The sequence below is a fragment of the Neoarius graeffei genome, chromosome 23, assembly GCF_027579695.1.
Source record: "Neoarius graeffei isolate fNeoGra1 chromosome 23, fNeoGra1.pri, whole genome shotgun sequence".
NCBI classification, from domain to species: Eukaryota; Metazoa; Chordata; class Actinopteri; order Siluriformes; family Ariidae; genus Neoarius; species Neoarius graeffei.
The window spans coordinates 38,470,963-38,495,493 of NC_083591.1; the positions used below are offsets into that span (position 1 = coordinate 38,470,963).

At 45.0% G+C, this 24,531-nt stretch overlaps 1 protein-coding gene across 1 annotated transcript in view; it reads left to right on the forward strand.

Annotated features, from left to right (window-relative positions):
* The window catches only part of LOC132871705 (mitochondrial adenyl nucleotide antiporter SLC25A24-like), a 104,185-nt gene that overhangs the window by 72,377 nt on the left and 7,277 nt on the right, over nt 1-24,531 (forward strand). The window contains exons 4-8 of the mRNA XM_060906132.1: nt 2,234-2,345; nt 6,660-6,818; nt 7,054-7,206; nt 19,220-19,327; nt 20,898-21,065. Coding sequence (XP_060762115.1) covers nt 2,234-2,345; nt 6,660-6,818; nt 7,054-7,206; nt 19,220-19,327; nt 20,898-21,065 — 700 coding nt within the window. The remainder of the gene's footprint in view (nt 1-2,233; nt 2,346-6,659; nt 6,819-7,053; nt 7,207-19,219; nt 19,328-20,897; nt 21,066-24,531) is intronic.

Sequence of the window (24,531 nt, forward strand, 5' to 3'; positions counted from 1 at the left end):
TCCGGTTTCCCCCACAGTCCAAAGACATGCAGGTTAGGTTAACTGGTGACTCTAAATTGACCATAGGTGTGAGTGTGAATGGTTGTCTGTGTCTATGTGTCAGCCCTGTGATGACCTGGCGACTTGTCCAGGGTGTACCCCGCCTTTCGCCCGTAGTCAGCTGGGATAGGCTCCAGCTTGCCTGCGACCCTGTAGAACAGGATAAAGCGGCTAGAGATAATGAGATGAGATGATTCGAATTCAGTAGCTTTCGGTCCACGAAACAAAAATAATTGGGTGTCGGGGAAAATTCTTTTTATGACCTACACTTGAAAAATCTGAAAGGCGGTCTACCTTTAATGATTCCATTTTGAATCATTCAGTATAAGATTTTATTTTAACATCAAATTAGTCACTAACAATGAATTTATAAAAGTACTGTTGTTATCACAATACTCTGCAAAGTATATCAGTGCAGTTTATCACGATATCAGGTATGCCGTGTCAAATAAAGGAATAAATATGTATTTGTAATTGTAATGCGAATCTCATTATTGGTATCACTGTTACAAGACAGTGCAGCAGTTTATTGACGTGAAATACAGTACATTACACAATTTGACTTATTGAGGTACTGATTAGGTGATCATCTGAACCAAATCTTAATTAATGAATAAAAGTATAAAACCCACTGCTGTGGTCGTCACTATCCTTGTGCAATAGGACCAGTTTGGATGGCAAAAACAGTGCTAGTAGTACCTTACATTTAATTGGAATACAAAAATATCTATTCATCATGCCAAAAGAGTGAAAAAGAAAAGTTTTGAGTGAGAAAAAAAGGGTTCAATTTTAGCTTTACTGGCAGAGGGATACAGTGAGCGTCAGTTTGTTTTTATCCTCAAAATTTCAAAGACGTCAGTTCGTAAGAACAAGGTCAAGCAGAAGACATTGAGGAACAACAAAGTTACAGACTGGCTGAGGGCGAAAACGATTCTCCACTGACCGGGATGATCGTCAACTCCGAACGTCACTCAACAACCACAGGATGATGTCAAGTGACCTACAAAAAGAATGGGAAATGGCAGCTTGGGTTAAGTGCACGGCAAGGATGGTTTGAAACAGGCTCTTCTGGGTGGGTTGAAGTCATGCAAAACGAGAAATAAGCCCTTCATCAATGAGAAGCAAAGAAGAGCCAGGCTGAGGTGTATTAAAGACCATAAGGATTGGACTGTAGAGGACTGGAGTAAAGTCATCTTCTCTGATGAGTCCAATTTTCAGCTTTTCCCAACACCTGCTCATCTAATGGTTAGATGGAGACCTGGAGAGGCCTACAAGCCACAGTGTCTCGCACCCATTGTGAAATTTGCTGGATGATCTGGGGGTGCTTCAGCAAGGCTGGAATGGGGCAGCTTTTTGTTTGTGAAGGACACATGAATCAAGCCATGTACAAGGTTATCCTGGAAGAAAACTTGTTTCCTTCTGCACTGACAATGTTCCCGAACTCTGAGGATCGGGTTTTCCAGCAGGACAGTGCTCAAAGCCACACAGTCAATCAAGGTGTGGATGGAGGACCACAAGATCAAGACCCTGTCATGGCCAGCCCAATCTCCAGACCTGAACCCCATTGAAAATCTCTGGTGTGTGATCAAGAGGAAGATGGATGGTCACAAGCCATCAAAGAAAGTTGAGCTGATTGAATTTTTGCGCCAGGAGTGGCATAAAGTCACCCAAGAGCAACGTAAAAGACTGGTGGAGAGCATGCCAAGACACATGGAAGCTGTGACTAAATGTCAGGGTTATTCAACCAAATATTGATTTCTGAACTCATCCCAAGTTCAAACATTAGTATTGTGTTGTTTAAAATTGAATATGATCTTGATTTCTGAAAACACTTCATCTTTTTTGCTATTTTGACCAGTTGTCATTTCTGCAATGAAATGCTTGAAGTGACAATAGTTTTATGTGTAAATTGGGGGAAACGTTGTCAGTAGTTTGTGGAATAAAACAGAAATATTCTTGTTCCTCGAACACGTACCTATAAATAGTAAAACCAGAGAAACTGATCATTTTGCAGTGGTCTCGTAATTTTTTTTTCAGAGCTGTATATAAGGTGTCTTAGAACAGTGAAAAAACTAAAACTGTACAATGCAGTCTTAACGTGTATTGCTAACATTCTGGATACAGGCTCTTTGTTTTTGTGATGTTGTAAATATTTGAGAATACGATCCTTACATGACTTTGATATGTTCCGCAGCATTGACATTGACGGCACCATGACTGTGGACTGGAACGAGTGGAGGGAGCACTTCATGTTCAAGTCGACCACTGATCTGGAAGAAATTATTCGATACTGGAAACACTCCTCGGTCAGATAACGTTCCAGAGCAAATTCACTTTCTGTGCTGTTAAAGTGTTAAAATACACTGAAACAATTTTAACGGGACCAAAGGAAAGACATGGTTTGGTTGGAAGTGAAAGTTAAAAGGAGCTGAATTATGTTTAAGTGATTTATCGTCATTGAAAATGCATTATTTTTTCTGTAGAGGTTGTTACTGTGAAGTTAATCATTTGAGCTGACGCTGGTGTTTCAGCAGCAGATATAGTCCACTCAGCAAAACTGCTAGATTTTACATAGACCATGTCTCCAGGCGATATCAATTTCCTGCTTGGTTTTATGATGCCGTGTCCCACATATTTAATCAAGCTTTTTAAAAAGTTCTTACCTTTTTTCAGAAATACAATATTTAGTCGCTTGGTATCATGAATTCATTTATCGCATACATTTTGAAATGGAGCATGAAAAGAAATGCTAATCAAATGACATTGCATATTATATTCATTTTATACAGTTTTACAACATCAATCATTTTGTTGTACCTGCAGGTAGTAAAATATTAGCATGAATAGCAATAATATGGTATCCTTCACTTTTATTTTTGCATGATTGTACGACTATGCCTCTATTGTGATTCCTTACGCCATTTGAATCTCATGACTCATTTTATTCCCACAAGATTTCAAGCATTGCGTTATATATGTAGCTGTACACCGATCAGCCGTAACATTAAAACCACTGACAGGTAAAAGGAGGGCGGCACGGTGGTGTAGTGGTTAGCGCTGTCGCCTCACAGCAAGAAGGTCCGGGTTCGAGCCCCGTGGCCGGCGAGGGCCTTTCTGTGTGGAGTTTGCATGTTCTCCCCGTGTCCGCGTGGGTTTCCTCCGGGTGCTCCGGTTTCCCCCACAGTCCAAAGACATGCAGGTTAGGTTAACTGGTGACTCTAAATTGACCGTAGGTGTGAATGTGAGTGTGAATGGTTGTCTGTGTCTATGTGTCAGCCCTGTGATGACCTGGCGACTTGTCCAGGGTGTAACCCGCCTTTCGCCCGTAGTCAGCTGGGATAGGCTCCAGCTTGCCTGCGACCCTGTAGAACAGGATAAGCGGCTAGAGATAATGAGATGAGATGAGAATGAGGTAAAAGGAATTACATTGATTGTTGTTACAACGGCATGTATAAGACAGTAGTGAGACCAGCTGTGATGTATGGATTGGAGACCGTACCCTTAACGAAGAGACAGGAGGCAAAGTTGGAGGTGGCGGAGTTGAGGATGTTAAGGTTTGCGATGGGAGTGACGAGGTTGGACAGGATAAGGAACGAGCACATCAGAGGGACAGCACATGTGGAGAGCTTGGGAATTAAGCTAAGAGAGATGAGACTGAGATGGTATGGGCACATCCTGAGAAGAGATGCAGAGCATGTGGGAACGAGAATGTTGAGGATGGAGCTGCCAGGCACACGAAAACAAGGAAGGCCAAAGAGGAGATACATGGATGTGGTGAGAGAGGACATGAAAGTGGCAGGTGTGGTAGAGAAGGATGCGGAAGACAGGGACCAATGGAAACGAAAGATCCGCTGTGGCGACCCCTAATTGGGAGCAGCCAAAAGAAGAAGAAGATGTTGTTACAATGGCACCTATCAAGGGGTGGGATATATTAGGCAGCAAGAGAGCAGTCAGTTCTCAAAGTTGATGTGTTGGAAGCAGGAAAAATGGGCAAACTTAAGGCCCCCGTTACACTTATTTGGAATTAGCAGGAATCAAGCAGAACCAGCTGGAATGAAATTTTCAAAATTCGTGCCACATTCGGGCGGGAATTTCAAACTGACCAACATTCTTACAGCTTTGTAAGAATGCCGTTTGAATACTTAGAATGCGTTTCAAACCTGCCTCGAATGATTCTTGCACATTCCAGGTGTATTAGCTTTCGAATGCAGTTCAAATGTAGTTGGAACACAGTAGGAATATCTAGAATGCTGTGCGAATGCTGTAAGAATATTAAGAATGCACTTCGAATGCCGTATGAGTGCGGTTCGATTGCTGCCCGAATACCACCCGAGGTCTGGTCAGAAGGTGCCTTGAATGCTGTACGAATTCACCTCAAATGCAGTCAGAACGCTCCCGGAATAGCCGCTGAATATGTTTCGAACGTCTAAGAATTCAAAGAGAATGCAGCTCGAATACTTAGAATGTACTTCGAATATCCCGGAATATACGAAGAATTTTCATTCCGACGGCATTCCGGCTCATTCGAGGCACATTCGGGACATTCTGGCAGGATTTGAAGTGGCTTGCCATTTTGATTTTTCCCTCAAACACGATCAGAATGTTTCGAATGCTGTTGGAATGCCGTAAGAATATTTAGAATGCAGTCAGAATGCAGTTAGAATACACTTCGAGTGCCGTTCGATATTTCTCCTCTTCGAATGCACCTTGAATGTTTTGAGCATAAGCTAAACATTCAGGCCGGCCACAAGAGTGGGCCCGAATGTTTGGAATGCACTCAGAATGCAGTCAGAATTTTTATAATGCACTTCAAATATCCCGGAATATATGAAGAATTTTCATTCCGACGGCATTCCGGTTCATTCCACCTCTAGTGCGACTACCCTATAAAGCTATACTGCCTTTCAGATTTTTCATGTTTAGGTCATAAAAAGAATTTTCCCTGACACCCAATTATTTTTATTTAGTGGACCGAAAGCTACTGAATTTGAATCACAGACATCCAATTTTATTACTTTTTTCCCCTAAAAGAACAATTCATGAATTTAGAGTCATGCGGCCCTAAATTCTCCGCCATTTTTTTCCTGCTTCACCGTGACCTCATTCAAGATACTACGTCACACATCACATGGTGGGCTTTCCCCGTTCGCGCAAGGCATTGTGGGATACAAATTTGAAACAGGAGAAAAAAATGACGTGAGTGTGCGAATGAAACGTGAAAGACCGACGACAGTAACAGAAAGCGAGAAGAAAAAACGTCATGTTGCGAAGGAAAGGAAACGCAGGACCAAACTAATAAATATCGGCGGTCAGCGAGCACCTCGGTGTGATCAGCTGTTCATTTAGCGACAGAATGATGTAACTGTCAGTGCATGGTCAAAGGTAAACCTGTAGATGGCAGTAATGCAACACTGGATGCCAGCTGCCGTAAAACCCAAAAGATGAAGACGACGACTCAGGTAAACCTGCGCATGCGCACACGGACTTCCTCTGTCTGCTTGACTGCGCAAAGCAAGTGATTTCATGCACATTATTTGCTAGGGAATCCCCTCAAATTAAATAACTTCCCAGCCACAGAATGGCTGGGTTTTTTAAGATATTACAAGAATAAACATATATCACAATGACGAAATTTCAGAGGGAACTAAATTTCACTGATTTTATGAAATCGAAAGGCCGTCTACTTTTAAGGATCTCAGTGACTTTGACAAGGGCCAAATTGTGATGGCTAGATAACTAGGTCTGAGCATCTCCAAAATGGCACCTCTTGTGGGGTGTTCCTGGTATGCTACCAAAAGTGGTCCAAGGAAGGACAACCAGTGAACTGGTGACAGGGTCATGGGTGTCGAAGGTTCATTGATTGGCATGAGGCATGAAGGCTAGCCCATATAGTCCAGTCTCACAGAAGAGCTACTGTAGCACAGACTGCTGAAAAAGTTAACGCTGACACCTTTCTGTTTTAGCCAGCATTAACTTTTTCAGTAGTTTGTGCTACAGTAGCTCTTCTGTAGGATTGGACCATATGGGCTAGCCTTAGACACCCATGACCCTATCACCAGTTCACTGGTTGTCCTTCCTTGGACCACTTTTGGTAGGTACTAACCACCGCACACTGGGAACACCCCACAAGATGTGCCATTTTGGAGATGCTCAGACCCAGTCATCTAGCCATCACAATTTGCCCTTGTCAAAGTCACTCAGATCCTTACGCTTGCCCATTTTTCCTGCTTCCAACACATCAACTTCAAGAACAGATTGTTCTCTTGCTGCCGAATATATCCCACCCCTTGACAGGTGCCATTGTAACAACATAATCTATGTAATGAACTTTACCTGTCAGTGGTTTTAATGTGATGGCCGATCAGTGTATATGATAGTTAAAGGTCCAAGTTTTAGAAAGTGTTTTACACCTACAATAATCATTTAAATTTCAAAGCTGCCTTAAAATTATTTCTTAAAATTACAATTCACAATACTGCCATGCATTGAATCTTATTAGTCTATTAAGTTCAGACTTCCAGTCCAGTCTCCACCAGTTCCTTCACTTGGCTCTAAATGGCAACCCAAATACCAGTTATCGTATTATTATTAGCATTATACTCTATGCCTCTCCAAGTTAGCAGCTGGATATTGGTGATAATCTCGTCATTCCCGATGAGTTCACCAACGAGGAGAAGATCTCCGGCGTATGGTGGAGACAGCTAGTTGCTGGGGCAACAGCGGGGGCAGTTTCTCGAACAGGCACTGCACCTTTGGACAGGATAAAGGTTTTTATGCAGGTATGCAGAGTTCAGTTCTTATTTGTAGTTCACATGATGCAGTTTTAAGATATTCCATCTAAATGAGAATGGATTTACAGTATTTCCTGAACAGATTTGAGCAAGAATGTACATTTTAATATTTTTTTAACCTTTCATGACGGACAGAAAATGAACACTGCCATTCAGGAAAGGTCTTACTGAATGTATTGCTATGAAACATGCCTTGGTGTTTCACAGATTTGTTTTGTTTTAGGTTCATGCATCCAGGTCAAACCAGATCAGTCTGGTTGGGGGGTTCAGACGGATGCTGAATGAAGGAGGAGTGACGTCTCTGTGGAGGGGAAATGGCCTCAATGTGTTAAAGATTGCTCCCGAGACCGCAATCAAATTTATGGCCTATGAACAGGTGGGCTGTCATAAAGTCTTTGACTCTGTATTTTTCCCTGCACTGCACTACCCAATTAAACTCCTCAAGTAATTACAGAGTTCTTCATGAGATTAATTATCTGGGAATGGGAAAAAAAAATGTGAAGTGGATTTTATACTGCCTGCTGGTTCTTTATTACATTGTAGTATCACACTGATGTACAGTTCAGCTTTCTCTTCTTCCAGTGATGACTGGATCACACCATTCTGAAAATGCCTTTCAGACTATGCTAAATACTATTTATGGTTATAAATAACCATGTTTCTATAAGATCTGCGTTCACGTTTCAACGTGTGGAATAAAAACGTTAGTATTTTATTGTATCGACTATAAGGTACAGTGGTGCTTGAAAGTTTGTGAAGCCTTTCGAATTTTCTATAGTTCTGCATAAATATGACCTAAAACATCATCAGATTTTCACACAAGTCCTAAAAGTAGATAAAGAGAACCCAGTTAAACAAATGAGAAAAAAAAATTATACTTGGTCATTTATTTATTGAGGAAAATGATCCAATATTACATATCTGTGAGTGGCAAAAGTATATGAACCTTTGCTTTCAGTATTTGGTGTGACCCCCTTGTGCAGCAAAAACTGCAACTAAATGTTTCCGGTAACTGTTGATCAGTCCTGCACACCGGCTTGGAGGGATTTTAGCTCATTCCTCCGTACAGAACAGCTTCAACTCTGGGATGTTGATGGGTTTCCTCACATGAACTGCTCACTTCTGGTCCTTCCACAACATTTCGACTGGATGAAGGTCAGGACTTTGACTTGGCCATTCCAAAACATTAACTTTATTCTTCTTTAACCATTCTTTGGTAGAATGACTTGTGTGCTTAGGGTCATTGTCTTGCTGCATGACCCACCTTCTCTTGAGATTCAGTTCATGGACAGATGTCCTGACATTGTCAACACCTTGTCAGCCAATCAGATTACATCTTAGTGACAGCACACGGCAGCATCATGGCTGCCTCTATTTCCTATGGATGTGTTAGTATTTGGCCATTATTGTAGAAACTTTCTGGATGTGGGTGGAGCACAGAAGTACGGCAGGCTGTTATTTGCTTCTGAGTTATTTTTATTTTTGCTTTTCAGCACAACTCTGTCCGTTGGGGACACACTCAAACACACACTCATACACACAGACTACTAGTGTTCTCCTCTGATCTCTCCTCCTCTCACTCCTTTTATAGGGCGCCGTCAGTGTAAGAGACACGCAAATACACGTTAATTGACAACAAGTGTAGCGATACGACCACTCACCTTCCCTGACTCCACCCTCCATTCACAGACTGACGCTCGGCCACGCCCCCGCTGCCACATACCCCCACCGCCTGACTAAGGCCGGGGAGCCGTCTGGAAGTCCGCCACCACCATCTGCGCCACCATGATGGCCTGTGGACCACCTTGAATTTGATTGGCTGGAGGGCAAGATACCAATGGGTGATCTGCGTGTGGGCATCCTTCATGCAGTGGAGCCACTGGAGGGGCACGTGGTCCGAACAGAGGGTGAAAGGGCGTCCCAGTAGGTAGTACCAGAGGGCGAGGACCGCCCACTTGATGGCTAGGCACTCTTTCTCTATCGTGCTGTAACTGCCTTCCTGCATTGACAGCTTCCAGCTAATGTACAGCACAGGACGTTCCTCCCCCTCCACCTTCTGGGACAGAACGGCCTCCAGCCCTCTGTCCGATGCATCCGTCTGTAAAATAAAAGGGAGAGAAAAGTCAGGGGAATGTAACAGTGGTCCCCCACACAGTGCAGCCTTTACCCTAGAGACAGCTTGTTGGCATTGTTCCATCCACTGGACCAGATCTGGTGCTCCCTTTTTAGTGAGATCAGTCAGCGGGCTGGTGACGTCCAAATAATTAGGAATGAACCTACGATAGTAGCCAGCCAGCCCCAGGAACTGTCTCACCCCCTTTTTGGTCTTGGGCCTTGGGCAGGCCTCAATCGCTGCCGTCTTATTAATTTGGGGATGCACCTGCCCATGGCCTAAGTGGAAACCCAGATACTGTACTTCCACCCGCCCAATTGCACACTTCTTTGGGTTAGCTGTGAGACTCGCACGCCTCAGCGACTTTAGGTCGGCCCTAAGGTGTTCGAGTTGCCGCGACCAGTCATTGCTATAGATGATAATATCATCGAGATACGCAGCTGCGTAGGTGGTGTGGGGGCAGAGAACCCTGTCCATGAGCCGCTGGAATGTCATGGGAGCCTCAAATAACCCAAAAGGAAGTGTGATGAATTGGTGTAAGCCAAACGGTGTGGAAAAGGCTGTTTTCTCTCGGGATAGAGGAGTCAAGGGGATCTGCCAATATCCCTTCATTAAATCCAGTGTCGAATAAAAATGAGCAGTGCCTAATCGATCGAGCAGCTCGTCAATGCGAGGCATTGGGTAAGTGTCAAATTTAGACACCGCGTTGACTTTTCTATAGTCCACACAGAACTGGACCGACCCATTGGTCTTGGGGACCAGGACCACTGGGCTGCTCCAGTCACTGTAGGACTCCTCGATTATGCCTATATCAAGCATGGCCTCGAGTTCATCCCAGACCATCTTTTTTTTGTGTTCAGGCAGGTGGTAAGGGCAGCTGCGCACTACCACCCCCAGGGGCATCTCAGTGTGGTGTTCTATGAGGTGAGTGCGGCCGGGCAGGGGCAAAAACACGTCGGAAAATTCCTTCTGCAACTGGGCTACCTCCGTGAGCTGGGCCAGGGAGAGGTGGTCTCCACAAGGGACCGGAGTGGTTGGCGATGTCAGTTTTCTTTTTTGAACCTCTGGCCCCAGCTCCGCCTTCTCTGGGATTACTGACACCAACACCACGGGGACCTCCTCATTCCAACGTTTTAACAGATTGAGGTGGTAAATTTGCAATGCCCCACCCCTGTCCGTTCGCCTCACCTCATAGTCGACGTGCCCGACTCGCCGTGTGACCTTGAAGGGCCCTTGCCACTTGGCGATCAATTTGGAGCTCGACGTGGGCAATAATAGAAGTACTTTGTCTCCCGGTGTGAACTCTTTAAGGCACGTGCCCCTGTTGTACAGTTGGATTTGACGTTCTTGTGCCTGCCGCAAATTCTCCTGGGTTAAGTGCGTGAGTGTGTGGAGTTTGGCACGCAGGTCAAGAACATATTGAATTTCGTTCTTACTAGATGAAGGTCCCTCCTCCCAATTTTCATGTAGCACGTCCAAAATGCCACGTGGCTTACACCCATATAATAATTCAAATGGTGAAAAATCTGTGGAGGCTTGCGGTACCTCTCGTACTGCAAATAACAGGGGCTCGAGCCACTTATCCCAATTACATGCATCTTTGCTTACGAACTTCCGAATTATGTTTTTGAGAGTTCGAATAAAAGGTTCCACTAAGCCATCAGTTTGTGGGTGATAGACACTGGTGCGGATAGGCTTAATCCCCAGTAACCCATACAGTTCGTGCAGTGTGCGTGACATAAATGTAGTGCCTTGGTCTGTCAGGATTTCTTTCGGAATTCCGACCTGGGAGATAAAGCGGAAGAGCGCTTCTGCAATACTGCGTGCTGAGATATTGCGGAGAGGCACTGCTTCCAGATATTGCGTTGCATAGTCCACCAGAACTAAAATAAAGCGATATCCCTGTGCTGACCGATCTAATGGCCTGACGAGATCCTTCCCAATTCTTTCAAAAGGGGTCTTGATTAAAGGGAGAGGGCACAGAGGTGCTTTTGGAGTGGCCGCGGGATTTACTAATTGGCATTCGCGGCACGCCGCACACCACCGACAGACATCCCCGCGAATCCCTGGCCAATAGAACCGGGCCATTATTCGGGCTAGTGTTTTATCCTGCCCTAAGTGTCCAGCCATGAGATTAAAGTGAGCCATCTGGAATATGAGTTCCCGATGGCTCTTTGGAATTAATAACTGTGTTATCTTTTCGCCAGTTTGAGTGTCCCGCATCACTCAGTATAACCTATCCTTAATAATAGAAACGTAGGGGAAGGCCGGCGTCGCATTTGGCTGGAGAATTTGACCATCGATTACTCTCACTTGGTCAAATGCATGCTGCAGAGTCCTGTCTCGCGACTGCTCTAATGGGAAATTCCCAAGGGAATTCCCGAAAGAGGGAGGAGGGGCGGGCTGCTCCTCACTCCACGTATCGCCCTGACGCGGTGCTGATGTAGACGGCTCTGTGACATCTTCTCCCGCCAATGCTAGTCCGGGGTCTTCCCCAGACGGATTACTGCAGGACCCACTCCTTACTATGTGTGTCATTGACGCCTTAAAACTCAGCCAATCAGTCCCCAAAATCAGTGAGTGGGTGAGACAAGGGTTAACCGCTGCCCTTCCACTTTGCTTTTCACCCCGAAATAGAATGTGGACGGACACTAAAGGGTAGTTGTGAACAACCCTGTGCACACAACACCTTCACCATTCGTGCTGTCCCCAATGCCTCACCTTGCACCAGGCTTTGGTGGATTGAGGTCTGGTTACAGCCAGAATCCACCAAAGCCTGGTACGTATCCCCTTGGACACTTACTGGTATAAAATACGCTCCGGCCTGATCGAGGACGGTTTCTGGCGCGTCGGGGACCCGGACCACCGTGCCCACCTCCATCGTGGAGCACTGATTTTGGAGATGTCCCAGCTCCCCACAGCGCCAGCACACCGGCCCAGGCTCTTCCTCTGCACGGGTGTTATGGACATCACTCACCTGGGGGGGAGAAGACACAGACAAGGAAGGGGAAAATGGGAGGACACCACGGGTGCGCCGGGCCGGCTGGGGGGCAGCCGGCCCCCGCCTCCGCAGTGGGGGAATGGGGAGAGGACAGGAAGGAGAGGGAGAGAGAGAGGAAAGAGGAGAAGAGGAAACATGTCTTCCTGCTGTCGGAACTGACGCCATGTGGTCCTCTGCCAGCTCGATAGCTTGATCCAGCAACGCCGGGCGATGACACTGGACCCACTCTGCCGTTCCTTCCAGAAGTCACACGATGAATTGTTCCAGTGTAACCAGGTCAATAATTCCCTTGGCGTCGCAGTCATCTGCCCTCAGCCACCGCCGGCAGGCGTCCCAGAGTTGTTGCCCAAACGCGAACGGTCGGCTGACCTCCTCCAAGCGCAGCGAGCGGAAGCACTGCCGCTGTTGCTCTGGGGAGTGGCCGACACAGTGGAGGATGGCTCTTCGGAGGTCCACGTACACGAGCCGGCTGTCGGCGGGAAGCTGCAGCGCGGCAAGCTGCGCCTCGCCCGTCAGCAGGGGTAGTAGGTGTGCTGCACGCTGTTCGACCGGCCAACCCCATGCCTCCGCTGCTTGCTCAAAGAGCATGAGGAAGGTTTCTGGATCGTCATGCGGACCCATCTTTGTTAGGGTGAGGTGGGGAGGGTCCGCTCTGGTGGCGGTCATGGACGCCACCGACGCAAGCAGGTGCTGGAATGCCTGGCGGTCTTCTTGTTGGGCTAGCACCAAGGCTTGAAACCGTTGTTCCTGCTCCTTTTGGAGGGCGATCAGCGCTTGATGCTGGTTCTGCTGTGCTGTAGCAAGGGCATGGATAAGCTCTTTAAACAGCGAGGACTCCATGGGGCTGTTCCCTTCTGCACTCCCAGGTTTTGGCACCACTGTAGAAACGTTCCGGATGTGGGTGGAGCACAGAAGTACGGCAGGCTGTTATTTGCTTCTGAGTTATTTTTATTTTTGCTTTTCAGCACAACTCTGTCCGTTGGGAACACACTCATACACACAGACTACTATCGTGTTCTCCTCTGATCTCGCCTCCTCTCACTCCTTTTATAGGGCGCCGTCACTGTAAGAGACACACAAACACACGTTAATTGACAACAGGTGTAGCGATACGACCACTCACCTTCCCTGACTCCGCCCTCCATTCACAGACTGACGCTCGGCCATGCCCCCTCTGCCACAATTATTTAGTTGAATAAAACTTAGTTTCACATTGCACGCTGCTCAGTTTTGTACAAAAATATTTTTGTTACTCAGTGAAAAATAGACAGTGGCAAATCCTACTACACATGGTGATTTGCTGCTGCTGACCAGTGTAATGGAAATTTCTAATAAACACTTCAGAACGCTTAACAGTTGTCTTTTCAGTCATTTATTATAGTAGATCATATAAAAGATATATAAAATAGGAAAGGAAAGAGAAGAATAGAAGAAGACATCACTTCTGATGATGCCGAGAGTACGCGCACTCTGAGTTGTGTTTTAGGAATGTTATCTATTATACTCTGGAAGCATTCGCTCACTGCTTGCATCTTCACGTGATTGGCTCAAGATTTTCTATGAAGCTTTGTTAGAGCGTGCACCTGGCGTGCGGGCGGATGCGTAGTTATGAGAACTCAGGCACCCTGCTTATCACCACCAAGGTCAGGAAAGGTGGTTACATCATGAGAAGATGCAAGCTAGGATGAACTCAAGCACCCTGCTCATTACCACCAAGGCCACAGAAAAGCGATTACAACATGTGGAAAAACATCTCAGTAACTAAGCCACTTTAGTTCAACATACAGAAACACAGAGAGTAATAATATTCATCCATTAAAAATTCCCTCACACCAGCTACTTTTGAGACCTCTGCAGTATCAGGCAACATGAACCAGCAACCTTTTGTTCCCAAAGCTGCTTCTCTAACGATTAGGCCATGGCTTCCCCATTCAAAACTATCATTGACCTTGTCCTCATCCATTCGTGTTTTTTTTCTTGCCCATCCTCTTTTTACCATACTCCATAGACATTGGAACCAGCACACTTCCAGTTTCCTCATTTGTTGCTCATTGGGCAGCCAGGCCTGCACTGCGTGCCATATATTAGTCATGATCTTATGCATGCGTCCACAAGTTTTCTTCTTGTACGTAGATTAACATTGTTATCTGTCAGCATGTTCTGAAGTCCACTAAACTTTGCAGTAGCACTAGCCACAAGGCCATAACTGTTCCCTAGGAACTACAGTGTGAAAAACAAAAACGTTTGTCAGGAGATATAAATATTACTTGATAAGAGTTTAGAGAGAGGTACGTGTGTGGTTTCACAGATTTTATGAAGATGGCAGCATTAATGGAGCTTCAGCAAAATACTGACTTACTTAACCTTTGGAAGATTAATAATTAAAAAGCAATCGACCATAAACACCTGCTGTTAGGACTGTTTTAGCTCACATACACTTGAATGAAATAGATGACAGCTAAATTTTCACCAGTGTGAAGTGGAGGAATCTCCTGCAACTCAATGTCGCAAACAATCATGTTTGTTTATTATATCTGATATGCACAGTAGTGTAATGACTAGATATTTGCTTACAACTTTTTTCTTTTTTTTTTGAGTGACTCACTAAGGTCAGTGAATGGAAGAGGCTCAGTAGTTAATCTGCTGTTCTCTTCATTGCTGTGCACAGCAGTAAGTGATGCAGTGTTTCCATAACCTGTGAAGCTTGCTTCCTGTGTCGCTAACAGCTTTATGCTTCAGTCAGCGCAGGGCTTTCTAATGCTGTGTTCACACTTATACCGGTACAAAAGTGGTATAACTGTATCGATACAAAGTATACCGGTACAGTTCAGTGCATCTGTCCACACTAGCAAGAAATGTTTGCGGTTTTCTTTCACGGAAGTCAAAATGCGCGTGCGCGAAATGTTTCTGTGGTTACCGAGTAACTTCCTTCCGAGAATATGGCGGATGAAACAACGTCTCGTCTTCTTCCGCTTATCCAGGACCGGGTCGCGGAGGCAGCAGTCTAAGCATGGAAGCCCAAACTTCCCTTTCCCCAGACACCTCGGCCAGCTCCTCGGGAAGAACACCGAGGCGTTCCCAGGCCAGCCGAGAGACATAGTCCCTCCAGCGTGTCCTGGGTCTTCCCCGGGGCCTCCTCCCGGGGGGACATGCCTGGAACACCTCCCCAGGGAAACAACGTGTGTGTGCTTTTTGTTGTCAATGTACAGTCTGTATTTCTGGTGGTCATTTATTCAGTCGAATCGTATAAAACGCGTGAGGCAGTTGAGAAAGAAGCAAAGAAAACGAATCTCCCTTTCTCCCCCCTCACTTTCTCCCTCTTCCCTTCTCTTCCCCTCCCTTTCTCCCTCTTCCCTTCTCTTCCCCTCCCTTTCTCCCTCTTTCCTTCTCTTCCCCTCCCTTTCTCCCTCTTCCCTTCTCTTCCCCTCCCTTTCTCCCTCTTCCCTTCTCTTCCCCTCCCTTTCTCCCTCTTCCCTTCTCTTCCCCTCCCTTTCTCCCTCTTCCCTTCTCTTCCCCTCCCTTTCTCCCTCTTTCCTTCTCTTCCCCTCCCTTTCTCTCCCTTTTCCCCTCTTCCTCCTTTCTTCCTCCCTCTTTCCCCCTCCCTCCCCCTCTCTCCCCCCTTTCTTTGCTCCATGTAGCTTCACGGTCGTTTTGAGCCATTTTGACGTTTTATTTACAGCTGGAAAGCGCGTGCGTATTGTATTGTATGAATAACCCGGAAGACGTAGGAATGGTTCATTGCGCTTGCGCATTATATTTGTATCAATACAGAGCTGCTTCATCTGTCCACACTACAGCGAAGCGCTACAGTACCGATACTGTACCGGTACGAAACCCATACATTTGTGGGTTTCGTACCGATACAGTTATACCACTACAGTACCGGTATAGTTGCTAGTGTGGACAGGTGTTGCGGTACGAAAGTAGTTTCGTATCGGTCAAAATCCCTAGTGTGGACAGGGTATAAATGTTTGCTGCAAATGTTCGGATCCCAAACAGTTTAGGTATTGATCAAGTCCAATTCCCTCTGAGCCTGGCAGAACAAACAACTCGCTACTCTGCCCTGGAGGAAACCCATGCAGGCACGAGGAGAACCTGCAAACTCCACACAGAAAGACCCCAGTCGGTCACGGTACTCAAACCCATAATCTTCTTGCTGTGAGACGACAGTGTTAACCACTACACCAACATGTCGCCCAGTCAATAAGAGTGAAAATCGTAATATTAGATGAGAATATCCTCCTCCCACGGCCATATTAACAACAATTCATACTTTTCAAGCGCTGTAATCATCATCTCGTATCCACGTCCCTGACTGCATGAGAACGGGAAAGAGGATGAAGGAAGTGTGATGTAGTGGGGACCTTTTATAGGCAACTCATTTGAAGTCCTGGACACAATGTGATGCCTTTTCTGTTGGTATTGACCAAGGAAATGAGCAGTTCAGAAGGAACCACGATGTCAGTCCAGAACAAAAGGCACCATGTATTAAATAAGCAAGCCCATTCAGTGAATAAGGAAATATAAAACACAAATTCTTATTCCTTTCAATAAAACTGCAGTACTGTCCATCACGAATTTCAGACTAAGAATCTAAAAGTGGAGTAAGTTATGATGAACAGTCTATCAACTAATTAAATATATACAGTGCTGTGCAAAAAGCTGAGGCACATGGAAAGAAATGCTGTCGACCAAAAATAGCTTAAAATAGTGAAATTAAATGTTTCAACATTAAATAAATACTATAAACAATAATCAGTAAGCCATAACAAATGAAACAAAGTCAGTATTTGGTGTGAGACGACCCTTTGCTTTAAAAAAACAATAGTAGTCCCAGGTACAGTGAGTGCAGTTTTATGCGGAAATGAGCTGTAGGTTTTACTGAGCATCTTACAGAACCAGCCCCAGTTCTTCAGGACACTTTGACTGTCACACTCGCTTCTTCATTTTGCACCAAAACCCAGTAGACTTTATTATGTTTTCTTTTTTCATCTGAAAAGTGCTCTCTTATGTAATATGCTGCTCAGATACAAACTGTTTTTTTTTTCTGTAACATTTAATTTTCTCCTGGGAAACGAACGTTTGGACTCTAAAATGTTTTTGTACTGTCTCGATAATGTAGAAGTCATAAAATAGAAATCTATAACAAAGTTTGTATGAAGAAGAAATAGGGGGCCTAAGACTTTTGCACAGTACTCTGTGTGTGTGTGTGTGTCTTGCAGAAGTGTTCATCCCCCCTGGTGTTTATCCCATTTTGTCACATTACAAGCTGGAAGTAAAATGGATTTTGGGATTTGAGTTACACAACGTGCCTACCACTTTAAAGGTGCAAATTGGTTTTTTTTGGGTTTTTTTTGTGTGACACAAACAATAATTAAGATGAAAAAAACAGAAATCTGGAGTGTGCATAGGTGTTCACCTCCCCAAAAGTCAAAACTTTTGTAGAGCCATCTTTTGCTGCAATTACAGCTGCAAGTCTCTTGGGGTTTGTCTCTATTAGCTTAGCACATCTAGCCACTGGAATATTTCAAGTTAGATGGGTTGCGTTGGTGGACAGCAATCTTCAAGTTATGCCACAGATTCTCAATTGGATTGAGGTCTGGGCTTTGATTAGGCCATTCCAAGACATTTAAATGTTTCCCTTTAAACCACTCCAGTGTAGCTTTAGCAGTATGTTTAGGGTCATTGTCCTGCTGGAATCTGAACCTTCATCCCAGTCTCAAACCTCTGGCCGACTCAAACAGGTTTTCCTCCAGAATTGCCCTGTATTTAGTGCCATCCATCTTTCCTTCAGTCCTGACCGGCTTTCCTGTCCCTGCAGATGAAAATATCCCCACAGCATGATGCTGCCACCACCATGCTTCACTGTAGAAATGGTGTTCTCAGGGTGTTGGGTTTACACCACACATGGCGTTTCCCATGATGGCCAAAAAGACCAATTTTAGTCTCATTTGACCAGAGAATCTTCTTCCATGTGTTTGGGAAGTCTGCTACATGCTGTTGGGCCAACTCCAAACATGTTTTCTTATTTTGTCTTAAAGCAATTACTTTTTTCTGGCCACTCTTCCAAAAAGCCCCGCTCTGTGGAGTGTATGGCTTAAAATGGTCCTGTGTACGGCTTAAAATGGTCCTATGGACAGATATTCCCATGTCCGCTGTGGGTCTTTGCAGCTCCTTCAGTGTTATCTTTGGTGTCTTTGTTGCATCTCTGATTAATGCTCTCCTTGCCCGGTTTGTGAGTTTTGGTGGGCGGCCTTCTCTTGTCAGGTTTGTAGTGGTGCCATATTCTTTCCATTTTGCTATAATGGATTTAATGGTGCTCCATGGGATATTCAAAGTTTGGGATATTTTTTATAACCCAGCCCTGAGCTTCACAACTTTGTCTCTGACCTGTTTGGAGGCTCCTTGGTTTTCATGTTGCTTGCTTAAGCCTAGGTCACAACCGGACGTACGATTTTTTGGCTGTGCGATTCTTGGCGTTTCCCAAATCGCTGCGTTTTTTTTGTTCGTGGAGAAAGACGCACGTTGGCCGTAAGTTTGTCTTGCAACCTGAAAAAAACGTAAGCGCCCATTGAGTTTGTTTGACATGACAAAGAACCTCTGCGGCCAGTCTACGGCTCGAAAATCAGCACGTCACACGCGCGCCCTCCGTGCATTTCACGCGCACCCTCCGTGCGTTTCTTGCGTTTTTTGCACGTAGACTGGCCGTAGGAGCACGTACAACCGGTTGTGACCGAGGCATTAGTAGTGTTGCAGAGTCAGGGTCCTTCCAGAACAGGTTGATTTATACAGACATCATGTGACAGATCATGTGACACTTTGGTTGCACACAGGTGGATCTTAATCAACTAATTATATGACTTATGAAGTGAATTGGTTGGACCAGCTCTTATTTAGGGGTTTGTGTCACAATCAAACAACAATTTTCACCTTTAAAGTGGTAGGCATGTTGTGTAAATCAAATGGCGCTAACTCACCAAAAATCCTTTTTAATTCCAGCTTGTAATGCGACAAGACAGGACAAACACCAAAGGGGATGAATACTTTTGCAAGACACTATAATATATATAATTTCGATATGAAACGCTTTGCCACATGTACACAAGGTTTATTTTAATTTGCTGGTTTTGTATTGTCCATGATTGTATGACTGTGAAAGACTATGAGCCAGGATTGTGGCTCATCTTTTTTCATTGTGCAGTGTAACTTTTATGATGACCACTTTTAAATTCTGTGTACCCATCCGTGCTCATTGACAATAAATTTTCCTTTCAGTATAAGAAGTATCTGTCATCCGAGGGTGATAAAATAGAGACAGCACAGAGATTCATGGCTGGCTCTTTAGCTGGTGCAACAGCACAAACTTCCATTTACCCCATGGAGGTGAGCATTTCTGATGTTTATTGATCTGTACTTTTTCCACTTTCAGGCATAAATCTCAGGATGTAATGATGTCGATGACTTCCTCAATTAATTTATTCTTTGTTGAGCATTAATATTGAACTATACTGTCGTTCAGTTAGTAGTTTCATCAAATGTATGGTGTATGGGTGTATCAGGAGGGATAGTACCTCTGGCCGGGAGGGCATGTCACGTCCTTTCAGGACGGCTCGTCCGCCTTTGGTTCCCACTGTCACCCAGCTCTCACCTGTGGCTCCAAGAAGCTGTTAGCATGTGACAGTGGCCACACCCCGGCAAACGGCTTCGGCAGGCTGGCTAAACCAGGTAAGGGTAGCTGATGGGTCTGAAACCCTTGGTCAGTTAGGGCTTGCCTACTCTAGCATGTGAAGCCTGGACTCGGCGGACTGTGCAGAGGAAACCACCTATTGGTTCAATGGGCAGAAAGGCGTTTACCAGCTAGGCACCGTGGGGTGCCCAGAACACGTCAAGGCACGGAAGGTGACGTGGTCACCCACTGCATTCTGGTCTATTTCCAGCCATCTTGACTCTGTCTTGCCACTGGACCCAGGCAGACAGGGACGAGAGAGTGAGGCCGACGACATGACGCAACTTCCCTTCGCTTTAAATAAATTCTAGCACCAGTCATGACTTCATCTATCATTCCTATTGACAGCAACGTGCCTTACAGGATAGCCAGGGCCAGTGCGGTCTTCGGCAGACTTCAGGACAGGGTATGGGACAGGAGAGGCGTCAGCTTGGAGACCAAAATAAAAGTCTACCGGGCATTGGTCCTCCCGTCCCTTCTATACACTTGTGAGACATGGACAGTGTACAGCCGTCACACCAAGCAGCTCAATGCTTTCCACATGAGGTGCTTCAGGAAGCTCAAATGGCAGGACAAAGTGCCAGACACTGAGGTGCTCAAAATCACAAACCTGGAGAGCATTCACACAATCGTCATGCGCTCCCAACTGAGATGGGCCGGTCATGTCTGCCACATGGACGACTCTCGACTACCAAAAAGACTGTTGTCTGGCGAGTTGACCACAGGAAAACGCTCCCACGGATGCCAGAAAAAAAACGATTCAAAGACACTCTGAAAGCCTCCCTGAAAGCCTGCAACATAAACACTGACACCTGGGAGGAAGAGGCTCAAAGCCGCAGCAGTTGGCACGCCTTAGTACGCTCGGGCACCTTTGCCTATGAAACAAGGCGCACAGAGGAGCGAGAGCGCAAATGCCAGCGGCGAAAAAGCAGATCCAGCTCCAGCTGTCAGACCGGCTCACCCTCAGCCTCATTTCCCTGTCCCCACTGTAACAGACACTTCAAAGCGAGGATCGGTCTCTTCAGCCATCTTTGCACCCAGTGATACCCGAAGTCAAGGTCCTCTTCGCCAGCGAAGGACGAACATCAGTTTCATCAAAGATGGCTTTGCACTCAGACATTTCTGGACCATATTCACTATTGTTCACATAATTTCTGAACAGTAACCATAAATTCATATGTAGAAATATAGAAATATGTACTATTTCTTTCTTTTTTTTTTCACCAGGTAGTGAAGACTAGACTGACCCTGAGGAGAACCGGACAGTATTCTGGGATGATCGACTGTGCCAGGTCAATTCTGAAAAGAGAGGGCATTAAGGCTTTCTATAAAGGTTATGTCCCCAACATGCTGGGCATTATCCCATACGCGGGCATCGACCTTGCTGTTTATGAGGTACATACAGTTACAGCTACACACTGTCATTTTCAAGTCTGTTAACTTTGAATACAGTCAGATTGCTATTTAATCCTTGGAACACTCTGATAATCAATTTCAAGATGTCATGTACTTGAGTTGTTTATAATTTCAATTATATGCACTGAAGCAGAGTGTCACACAACCTTACGATGTCGCGTCTCTATCCTTCTCTGGAACATACATATTCAATTTCATGTTGATGTTTTTTTGCCCCATTTATTTGTATAACTTTTATAAGAATTTCAAAAAAGCCATGTTGCTACTGACAGGACTTGGGAGTACAGTGGTGCTTGAAAGTTTATGAACCCGTTAGAATTTTCTATATTTCTGCATAAATATGACCGAAAACATCATCAGATTTTCACACAAGTCCTAAAAGTAGATAAAGAGAACCCAGTTAAACAAATGAGACAAAAAATATTATATTTGCTCATTTATTTATTGAGGAAAATGATCCAATATTACATATCTGTGAGTGGCAAAAGTATGTGAACCTCTAGGATTAGCAGTTAATTTGAAGGTGAAATTAGAGTCAGGTGTTTTCAATCAATGGGATGACAATCAGGTGTGAGTGGGCACCCTGTTTTATTTAAAGAACAGGGATCTATCAAAGTCTGATCTTCACAACACATGTTTGTGGAAGTGTATCATGGCACGAACAAAGGAGATTTCTGAGGACCTCAGAAAAAGCATTGTTGATGCTCATCAGGCTGGAAAAGGTTACAAAGCCATCTCTAAAGAGTTTGGACTCCACCAATCCACAGTCAGACAGATTGTGTACAAATGGAGGAAATTCAAGACCATTGTTACGCTCCCCAGGAGTGGTCGACCAACAAAGATCACTCCAAGAGCAAGGCGTGTAATAGTCGGCAAGGTCACAAAGGAGCCCAGGTTAACTTCTAAGCAACTGAAGGCCTCTCTCACATTGGCTAATGTTAATGTTCATGAGTCCACCATCAGGAGAACACTGAACAACAATGGTGTGCATGGCAGGGTTGCAAGGAGAAAGCCACTGCTCTCCAAAAACAACATTGCTGCTTGTCTGCAGTTTGCTAAAGATCACGTGGACAAGCCAGAAGGCTATTGGAAAAATGTTTTGTGGACGGATGAGACCAAAATAGAACTTTTTGTTTGTGTTTGTTTGGGCCTGTTTTGCTGCATCTGGGCCAGGACCACTTGCCATCATTGATGGAACAACGAATTCTGTATTATACCAGCGAATTCTAAAGGAAAATGTCAGGACATCTGTCCATGAACTGAATCTCAAGAGAAGGTGGGTCATGCAGCAACACAACGACCCTAAGCACACAAGTCGTTCTACCAAAGAATGGTTAAAGAAGAATAAAGTTAATGTTTTGGAATGGCCAAGTCAAAGTCCTGACCTTCATCCAATCGAAATGTTGTGGAAGGACCTGAAGTGAGTAGTTCATGTGAGGAAACCCACCAACATCTCAGAGTTGAAGCTGTTCTGTACGGAGATATGGGCTAAAATTCCTCCAAGCCGGTGTGCAGGACTGATCAACAGTTACCGCAAACATTTAGTCGCGGTTATTGCTGCACAAGGGGGTCACACCAGATACTGAAAGCAAAAGTTCACATACTTTTGCCACTTACAGATATGTAATATTGGATCATTTTCCTCAATAAATAAATGACCAAGTATAATATTTTTGTCTCATTTGTTTAACTGGGTTCTCTTTATCTACTTTTAGGACTTGTGTGAAAATCTGATGTTTTAGGTCATATTTATGCAGAAATATAGAAAATTCTAAAGGGTTGACAAACTTTCAAGCACCACTGTTTGTTGATGATCCATGTGTATGAGGTTTATTAATACACTGCAACCCTGCCATAACAAACTCCTTGAGAGACGTTCAAATAGTTCGTTATACCAAAAAATTCGTAATACTGAAATAGATCAATTTGTCACACCAAACACTCACGCATATGTAAAATAAGACCATAAGACCAGGTGTGTTTCATTTATGTTTACGCTTAATTCACCTACATATTTACAAAGTAATGGAGCGAGATGGAGTAAATGTGCGTGAATGATGGTGAGGACAGTGGAATGGTACAGCTGCAAGGAATAGAGGTGGTCAAAGCACATGAGTTCAAATGTCTGGGGTCAACCATACAAAGTAATGGTGATTGTGGAGGAGAAGTGAAGAAGAGCGTGCAAGCAAGTTGGAATGGATGGAGGAGAGGAGGACGTCAGGAGTGATTTGTGACAGAAGGTTGCCAGCAAAAGTGAAAGGGAAAATGAACAAGACAGTAGTCAGAGCAGCAATGTTGTACGGTTTAGAGACAGTGGCACTGACAGAAAGACAGGAAGCTGAACTGAACTGGAGGTAGCAGAGCTGAAGATGCTGAGATTCTCAATGAGAGTGAGAAAGTTGGACAAGGACACATAGGATGGCTTGGAGACAAAGCGAGAGAGGTGAGATTGAGATGGTTTGGATACATACAGAGGAGAGATCCAGGGTATATTGGGAAAAGAGTGCTGGAGATGGAGTTGCCAGGTAGAAGGAAAAGAGGAAGAGCAAAGATGAGATTTATGGGTGTGGTGAAGGAGGACATGAGGATGGTTGGTGTGGCAGAAGAAGATATGGAGGACAGGAGGAGATGGGGGACATTATCCACTGTGGCAACCCCTAACGGTAACAGCCAGAAGAAAAAGAAGATTTATGAAGTAAAGGAAATAAGTCATTCTTTACAGTGTCATAAAAATAATGCGAATATTTTTGAAAGTGGTGAGTCTCAGGTCCAGGAGGACTTGAGTATTGGGGAAAGTGGAGTTACCCCTTAATCACCATTGCTCCCAGGTCTGCTCTGACCTGGAGTGGGAGCACCTGCCTGGGTTCCAGCTATGGGTTAAATAGTACATCACCAATAAGGCGTTGGCAGCAGGGCGCTTTTCGTTGCAGTGTGGCAGATGAACCCAACAGGGTCAATGGCACACCACTAGATGGAATGCAGAAGAGCCACTCAAATGGCCAATGGATGGCATCACTCAGCAAGTCAGTTGTCACTGCGGGGCAACTTCCATACCCATCAGGTCTGTGGTGCTTTTGTGCACCACTTGACAGGTCCAGAGAGACAACATGATGGGAGCATGACATCTTTTGTCTTACCTTACCGTGCAAGGCACTTCGTTAGGAGAGGAGAATAGTATGCGGGAGCTCACAGAGCTAGACGTTCCGTAGCGGCTCGGCCGGGCCTTTCGTGCCGCCGCTGCAGACGGCTCTGTCACTCTGGTGTATCTGCATTTCTGCGCACCCTAATGAAGCAGTCATCATCGCTAATGATGGACAGCCAATGACGATGGCAAATATTGTAAACTTTCAATTCGTAAAAATACATGTGACAGCAAGGGTGTGAACGAAGAGGAGTTGGGTTGAACCAGAGGGTAACGTCATGAGTTACACCTCTGTCTAATCGC